This window comes from Strix aluco, chromosome 23 (assembly GCF_031877795.1).
Source record: "Strix aluco isolate bStrAlu1 chromosome 23, bStrAlu1.hap1, whole genome shotgun sequence".
NCBI lineage: Eukaryota > Metazoa > Chordata > Aves > Strigiformes > Strigidae > Strix > Strix aluco.
In genome coordinates this window covers 2,166,698-2,175,206 of record NC_133953.1, presented here as the reverse complement: position 1 = coordinate 2,175,206, position 8,509 = coordinate 2,166,698, and the positions used below count along the sequence as shown (strand labels likewise).

At 46.9% G+C, this 8,509-nt stretch overlaps 1 protein-coding gene across 2 annotated transcripts; it reads left to right on the top strand.

Moving 5' to 3' along the window:
* The first annotated feature begins 2,073 nt into the window (after nucleotides 1-2,073).
* On the top strand, nucleotides 2,074-6,924 carry PTS (6-pyruvoyltetrahydropterin synthase). Of its 2 annotated transcripts, XM_074848989.1 has the most exons (6): nucleotides 2,074-2,204; nucleotides 3,001-3,080; nucleotides 4,464-4,486; nucleotides 5,521-5,577; nucleotides 5,898-5,968; nucleotides 6,496-6,924. In XM_074848989.1, the coding sequence occupies exons 1-6, from the start codon at nucleotides 2,131-2,133 to the stop codon at nucleotides 6,635-6,637; spliced, it is 447 nt and encodes a 148-aa protein (XP_074705090.1). In that variant the 5' UTR covers nucleotides 2,074-2,130; the 3' UTR covers nucleotides 6,638-6,924. The 2 variants fall into 2 exon arrangements, with proteins under 2 accessions (XP_074705090.1, XP_074705091.1); XM_074848990.1 differs by lacking the exons at nucleotides 2,074-2,204; nucleotides 3,001-3,080; nucleotides 4,464-4,486 and adding an exon at nucleotides 4,496-5,378.
* The last annotated feature ends 1,585 nt before the right edge of the window (nucleotides 6,925-8,509 follow it).

Here is an 8,509-nt window from a genome sequence, read left to right as displayed (position 1 = left end):
AACTATTCTATGATTCTATGATTTTAGGTGGGTAGGAATTAGATCCATGAAGTTTTTGCAGTGCCTTCAGGTGAGTATTGCTTTGTGAACTGTTTCTCTTTGGATTGCTGTGTAAACACAAGTGCCAGCTTTCCTCTGGCAGGCCCCCCCCCGGTGCACTGATGCATTTGTAAACACACTTCTTGCAATTGTCATAATATAAGAAAACACAAGCAAGTCAAACTGTCCCACAGGGTGAATCATTGCTAACATTACCTCTGCAGGATGAATGAGAGGATGAAACACCTTGAAAGAGGAACATCAACAAAAAGACAAAGGGCAGGATGCACAAATTTCAGGTCTTTGATCTGGTTCTGCAGCAAAGCTCAGTCCCGCCCTGTACAAAGCTCCTCTGCTGTCTGAGCTTGCGTTGTTTCACTGATGCACTTTTTTCGTTGCGCGTCTCAAGTCATTCTGTTTCTCGGCCTCGCATCCACTAGCCCAGGGCCTAGATAATGCAAACGAGGAACTTTGATGTAGTCCAAGAGAGTTTTGGTGTATGTTCTCTAAAGCAGAATTTGAAGTAAGCTGCAAGGTTAGCTCATAGGTACTCCACAGCATCACTTCCCCCTGTACCATCATACCAAGCCCACTTGGGCACAGATGAACAACAGTGATTGGAACTGGAAAATGCAACGGATGTTTTTCAGTCTCACATTCCATCCCTCAGAGCTGATCCTTCCCTCCCCTGGAAGCCCATGTAGAAATGTTTTAACAGCTGCTTCTTATCCTCATGCTGATTCCCATGATTTTGACTGCTGTTCTCAGGTCCAGTTTTCTGCATCACCCAGTGATTCGGTGAAAAGTGAGCTAGTGAACAGCTGGTGTAGGAAAGCACTAGCCACAGTACTGCAAGGTGTGATTTCAACCCAGAAGTCCTTTCAACAAAGAGACAAACACTTGGAAACATCATCCTTATAAGCTCAGCATTCCTTCCCACTAACCCCAGGAGCTGAGAACAAAATCACAGATCAGTGGGGAACTCACAAAAATTGAAAGTCAGCGATTTGAGCCTGGTTGTGGTTCTCTTCCGGGGTGGAAAATCCCCTTTGTGCTCTTTTTCTTGCTCTCTCCCCCTTGTTCCCCGAGGCAGATTACAGCAATGGTCCATTGGAGCTGTTGTCATTTGGCAGGGCTGACACAGTGGCCTTAACAGCCTTTTTTATTTCCTCTCTGCATCACTGGCTCTTCCAAGATCGCCGCGTGTGTGCAGGAGACACCGGCTGGGGTCAAGGAGGCGCGGCGGCCGTGAAGGGAAGCTGCTACAAGTATACTTGAAATTGCTAATGCACAGGGACCTGTAAAATAAGACATCTAGTTTTAATGTTAGACATCACTTATGTTTTACTAGCTTTTATTTTTTCCTGTATTTTTCTTGTATTTTACTGTAATGTATATAATTTCATTTATACTTTTTCCTAACTACCCTCTGTAGTCGTTACCCAGTTACCCACTTATGTTTTAAAACCTTTAACTTCTTGCCTAGTAAAGATAAGACAGACCTTGGATAGTCTGAAAAACTCCCTGAGTGCATCCCTAATAGCAGGAACCTAAAGAAAACAAGGGCCTAAGAAGACGCCAGTGTCAAGAGAAGTGCTGAGAGCTGGAACAAACAGGAGCTGAAGGTCGGATGAGGTAACTCTGTGACCAGAGATGGACACGAGAGCCCTCAACTTCACTAAGGGACAGTGTGAGAAAGGCTGTGGGGACCCCTGAGGAGGGAGAAGACCCTCACTCTATTTTTACTACGCACGCTCAGACTATGTAAATGAATTCTAAGAAGCCATTAGCATAAGACTGCCTTTTCTGAGGAATCTAATGCAGATGTACGCTTTTTGCGTGTATTGGTCAGAGAGTTTTGTTAGTAAGCGCGGCACTGCTGGTGAGCGCTCCCCTGGGCGCAGCTCTAAGCCCAGGGGGGGCCCCGCCGCAGCGCCCGAGGGGCCGCGCTCCGGCCCGCGGGAAGGGGCGGGCAGCGCGCAGGGGCGACGGGCGGCTCCCGCGGGCGGTGCTGCCGAGCCGCGCCGCCCCCCCCGCCCCGGATGGAGCCGGCTGCGCCCGCGCGGAAACAGCGCCCGGCGCGGCTCGGCCATGGCACCGCCCGCGGCCCGGCTGGCGCGGGTCTCCCGCGCCGTCTCCTTCAGCGCCTGCCACCGGCTGCACAGGTGAGCGGCGCCGGCACGCCTGGCCCCGGGAGCCCCCCGGGCGGAGGGGCGCGGAGGGGCGCGGAGGCATGCGGAGGCATCGCAGAGCCATCGCAGAGCCGCGGGCCGTTGGCGGCCGCGCAGGCAGCGCGCAGCGCAGCCCACGGGGGTGGACATCGGGCGCTTCCCGGGCCTGCAGCCTGTAGCGGCCGGTCCTGGTTTGAGACATCCGAGCCTCGCCGGCGCTAACGAGAACTGAAGGCTCGTTTCGAAGTGGGACGAATGATGCTTGTTGCAGTTTGTAAGCAAATCACTGCGTCCCGAATCTGTCGCCTTTTTCTCAAAACTTGTATTCCTAAAGAATGCCTTGACCTGAAATACTCCTCGGAGTAGGCATTTGAATTTCTTCAGAGGGAAGATTCAGAGAGGGAAGTTGTCCTTGCACTTCTGGGAGAAGCTCTCCAAGCTTTGTGAGTTAATAAATAACAAGATGTCTAGTTTGCTCCAGGCACTTCGTCCTGGGAGCCCAGGTGGTTGAACACATGCGAATAGCTGTTGGTGTTTATACAGCAGTGGGGTTAGGCAGTTGTTATGAAACCTGCATATATACCTACAAAACCACTGCAAAAAAACCCCATTGTCATATTTCCATGGGCCCAATGCTCCTCTGGTTCTGTTTGTGCCTCCTCAGTAGGAAAAGCTGGTGGGTTAAATTTGGGAGAGTGAATAGATGGAAGAGCTGGAAAGCAATCGCAGTTGAAGTGAAGCCGTGAACATCTGTAATGGATCCTGAAATGCCGTTGTCTGTTTCTCACAGTAAATCACTGAGTGATGAAGAAAACCTGAAGCTGTTTGGGAAATGCAACAATCCAAATGGCCATGGACACAACTATAGAGGTAAGGAGCTTTACACGTGTAGTCCTGGACAGAGGCTGCTCTCGGGCACGTGGTTTGGATGCAGTATAAGCCATGGGGGAGCTGGGCCAGTCCTATCTCAGCAGTCTGGTGTGGCTTTTAGTGACTGGTTTGGGGGTTTTTTAGAATTAGAAGGAATCCTCAGCAGCAGGGGGGGTTAAACCATGGCGTGGGTTTGCAAGCGATTAAGTTAAATAGATAATAAATACTTACCTCAAAATGTCACTTCATGAATCAAATCTACTTGTTTATAATCTGCAGAATCATTGTGTTTTGAATGAAGATTTTACTAAGCAAAAGACATGCAGTTTAAACGGCCCATAAACTTTATTTGAGTGTTGTTTTCACAAGTTCTTCTCCTACCATCGATAGCCTGTGCACACAGAATCAAATCTCTGCAGTTACTAGGCTGGCTCCCTGTTTAGCACTGAGTATTGTAGGTACCCTGAAACCTCTGCTGTAGAGCTGCTGGCTTTACCAGGGAGGACAGGTTGACAGATTGCTGGAGTGAAGATCTGTTCCCCGTTTTAAAGCTGACTTACAGGCACAACAGTTCTTGCTTTTTCATATAGGAAGAACGTTTCCACTCTAAAAATAATTGCTGAAAAGCTGGGGAGATGCTACTAAAACTGTTCCTTAGGGAACAAGGGGGAGAGAGCAAGAAAAAGAGCACGAAGGAGCTTTTCCACCCTGGAAAAGAGCCACAACCAGGCTCAAATCACGGTCTTTCAATTTTTGTGAGTTCCCCACTGATCTGTGATTTTGTTCTCAGCTCTTGGGGTTAGTGGAAAGGAATGCTGAGCTTATAAGGATGATGTTTCCAAGTGTTTGTCTCTTTGTTGAAAGGACTTCTGACACCTTGCAGTAATTCTAGTTCTTAAAGAGTTGGTGGCCACTTCATCCCTTACTTTCTTTCTCTGCTATTCTGTTATGTCAGGCTTACAAGACCATGTCTTATGGTCTCGGGTGTCTGGTGATTGTATGGGCATCTATGGTGTCTGCACTGTCCAGAAGACTTTGTTGATCAAGAGACTCTGACCTGGAGTGTGCAGGGTACAGGCTGGCATAGGGAGTAGGTACTTGATAAGTCTTGTCTCTGCCTGCAGGGGGAACTTCAGGGATAGTGGTGTGTCTCTGGGCATCAGACCCTGGAGAATGACTTATTTGATGAGCTGGGTGACTCCTGAGCCATTATTCTTTATGGAGTGGGTACCCATTTTATGCAAACAGTCCCACTTTTAAGTGCAGGGAAGCCTGCACCAGTCCTTGTGGATTAGCGATGAATGGGTTGTCTGTCCCAATCAGTAGTGTACTTTGTTGTTAGGGTTATGGTGTTATCGTGACCTGATATTTTCTTTTTTTCAGTTATAGTCACTGTGCGTGGAGAGGTAAGTGCGATCAACATTTTTTTTTTCCATTCCTTAGGGTGGCAGGAGAGATGGGTCCCCGTCTTCCACAGTACTGAAGTTCTAGCTCAATTGCTAGGTATCCCAGGGTGTTTGTGGAAACTCTGTACACATCACTATAGAAGGAGGTTTTCTGTAATCACTGTCCTATTCTTCTTGCCTTGAACAAGGATTTGTAAGTGACCATATTTAAGTCCAAGGCTTGTAATCACCCTCTGGGCACATAACTGCAGCCTGCTAGAGCCTCACTGCAGAATGGCTCTGGTCAGATCTGTGGGGCACCTTTGGATGACTGGTGAGCCATGGGGAGGCTTAGCACTCACAGTAACTCATTCTGTCTGCTGTTTTATCAAGGTATTTTGCTGCAAATTTAAAAGGAAATTCTGCTTTTGCTGTTGTTTTTCACCCTTCATTCTGTCACCGTTCTGTGTATTCTGCAGAGTGAGTTGTTTGGATAGAACTTTGGTTTTGATGTTTTCCAAACAATTTTTTGAGGGTTTCCAGTTCATAGGAAAAGGGGTTTCTATTCAGAACTGAAAATAAAATTTAAAGTCTCTTCCTTCTCCATTCCCCAAATATGTTGTGAGCTACACAATCTGATTTTGTTCCTGTAGCTGTGCCTTCTCCAGATGGGAGGATGCCCTGAGCTCAGGCTAGTCTCTTGTTTTGTCCCTGGTTGTTCAACCCAGCAGATTAATGCCTGTTTTCCTGCTTATGGTCATGCTAGATTGTCGCTTGAAGACTGAACGTTTCAGTGAGCTTTTCCTCCATGGTGTCAGCTTTTATGGGAGAGTGGAACCACTGGAGTTGTTTGTATGCTGTATTTAGCCTTTGGGAACATCATGGGAGAAGAGCTGGAACTCAGTGTGTGAAGGTGGAAAGATATGTTTCTTGTGACTCAGATGTCCTGAGTGCACAGATATTCACAGTCTGATTTGTACAGGCTCACGGCAGCCTTGGTAATCAGGACGTACCTAGGCTACTAATCTCCCTGTTTTTTTTTTTTTCCCCTGCAGATTGACCCAGTCTCAGGAATGGTTATAAACCTGACAGACCTGAAAGAATATATGCAGGTAATAGCACTATTTTCCTACACATCCCCTGGGAGAACTGGTTAGAGCTTAGCAATTTGTCTAGTACCAGGGTGGAGACATGGTGAGGTGATGATGGTAGGAAATAAAGAAGAAATTAAGGAATGATTTAAGACTAAAATGCTTTAGCACTGTGATGTGAGGCAGTACCATGTCTCTGCCTAGGAATTTAACAGGTGGATGTAGGGCTTTTATCCTTTCTTTACACTCCGTTGCCTTGCTCCAGCCCCACGCACGTGGTGATTTGAACCTCAACTCCACCAACCAACCGGGACAAGATGGTCACTGTTTTCTTTCTGCAGGAGGCAATCCTGGAACCACTTGACCACAAGAACCTGGATAAGGATGTGCCGTACTTTGCTGAGGTTGTGAGGTGGGTGATGGGGACTCCTCGTGGCATTGGTTGCAGGGTCAAGGAACAGTCTTCAAGGCTTAGTCCTGCATCTGAAAGAGCAGCCTTGATACCTGCGTGTGTAAGGCACCTGTGACATGCACTGTGCATGTCGGGTGCTGGGTGCCCTGCCTACCGTCCAGCCCCGCTGCCGTGCAGCTGCCTCGCTGTGCCAGGCCAGGGGCAGGTCTGCTGGGGCAGCTACTGTCCCACATACCAAGGAAGGCACCACTTCCTCGCATCTGAGGAGCCTTTTGCAGACTAGCACTTGTCACATGAACCTGCTCTGTGGACAGCTTGGGGAGGCAGATATAACCTGTTAATTAGACCTTGTTTCGTCCATGTTTGCTGGCAGTGGCTCAAGCCTCACTTACATTCAGGGTGTCATCGTGTGAAAGCTGCCCGCATGGCTCCCTGTGGCCTTTAGCATCCTCCCTGGCCCATTCTGGGTACAGCTGCCTCAAATAGCATTGCTGTCAGTTCTGAATCTTCTTGTGTTTCACTCTTAGCACCACAGAGAACATTGCAGTGTTCATCTGGGAAAACCTCAAGAAGCTGCTGCCCATGGGAACTCTTTATAAAGTCAAAGTGTATGAAACAGACCAGAACATTGTCGTTTATAAAGGAGAAGAAACAATCTCTGAGAAGTGAAATGACCTTAAGCTCAATTGGTCAGAAACTGCTGAGTAATCAGATCGGTGGATTACTTCAACCCTGCTGACTGTTTTTCCTACACCTAGACGTTGGTTATCTATTACGTAAGGACAAACACAGATGTTTCACAAGAATTCTTGCAGCAGTCTAGCAATTTGGGTTCTCAGAATTTGTTGAGTTGTCTGCTTTTTCTCAAGATATTCCTGTTTTGCAAACCTGAGCCGCCAAGCTGATGTGAGATTTACAACTGTGCCATGTTAAATAAAGCAGCTTTCTAGAGAGGAGATGGCCTGGCAAAGTGTATGTCCTGTCCAGCCACAAAACGCTGAGTTCTGTAGGAACAGGATCAAACTCTCATCTTTCTGGAGAAAGCAGTCGGCTCATGTTACTGCTGCTATGATCAACACTTACTTGGTATTTTCACCATCAGAATCCCATGTTGGGAAGGCCTTGTAGACAAAAAAAGCACTTGCTATGCATCAGTCAGCAGGGCTGCAGGTTCCTGCTGTCATTTGCAGATTAGGAGATGCAACACTGTTCAGCATAGGTTCTTGTGAAAGGATGAGGCTATGAGATGAATTTAAATGAACACTAACCAAATTATTCTGAAGATTCCTGAAATTGTAGGCGCACTGTGAAAGCTAAGTGCTGGAAGAGGAATGCATGTAAAACCAGTTAGGGAACAGTTACAGCCCAACTCGTGGTTAAGAGCCGTAAGATCAACCTGTCTGCCCAGAGGTAGAAGTGATAGTGCTGTGTGTGATTCTTTATCACATGAGCAACGTCCTGAAGAGTAAGTAAGTATGGTCATGAAAAATAATGCATGTAATGAAGAAAGTGATAGCCAGGGTAATAATTCCCTTGCTTTACAAGGAAATTAAGCATTTGAATAATGGTGGCAAACAGCACCGTTTAGAAAGGTTTAATGAAGCTCGCCTAATAGTTCACCTTGGCTGCACTCCACTACAGGCTGAGGGTAGAGTATCCGTCTGTAGCTACCGGTTCTGCTAGAAAGTAGTTTTTACAGTTCCAAAAATTACTTTGACTGCTTTCTTTTAAACTGTGACTGCTTTATGAGAGGCCAGTTCTGTGCTGTCTCCTACCTTTATTCATATTTGCTCAAACTTTCTGGATGAGTTCTAAAAGCGAATCGTAAGAAAAGGCTGGAGATGAGGGATATTCCAACCTTCCCTCCTTGGCAGAGCAAAACCTCTGCCGTGGGAACTCCAGCACTGGTTTTTCTTTCCCTCTTAAAGGTAATGCTTTGGCTGAAGGTTCATTCCAGTGTCCTGCAAGTAGAGAGTGCTCAGTGCATCAGAGGAAGGGAACACACTGTTGACACACTGTTGCCCCTTTTTCCCCAGATGTGGAACCAGTCAGCTTTTTTCACTGTGGGCTCTGGCCAGGGAGGTTTTGCAGCTTATCTGAACACTCCTGCTGGTCTGTGGTTCACTGGTCTGGTATGTCATTCCGGTTTGCTAAAGCGATGTAAATCATACTGGATGATAGCTGACGATGATTCATGAAGCATTTGGTGTCTTCAGTGAGTCATGGAGACTAGAACGTATGGTGGTGTCTTTATCAGAAGAGTAATTTAGCTGTTGATGTTGTTGACAAAAACCAAGCAAACAAATAGTTACATCCATATAGCACAACCCATTGCTATTATTAGCATGAAGTCAGGTGCCAGGCCGGAAAAAACTAGCCCAAATTCCTGATCTTTTACTGCAATGCAACATAGCCCTGACAAAGTCCCACAATAGCTTGGGCATTTATATTTATTGCTGTGTTGCATGTTGGAGATGTATTCATATCCTTTATTCTGATCGCTCCACTTTGAATGGCAGCAGATCTGGGGAGATGGAAATA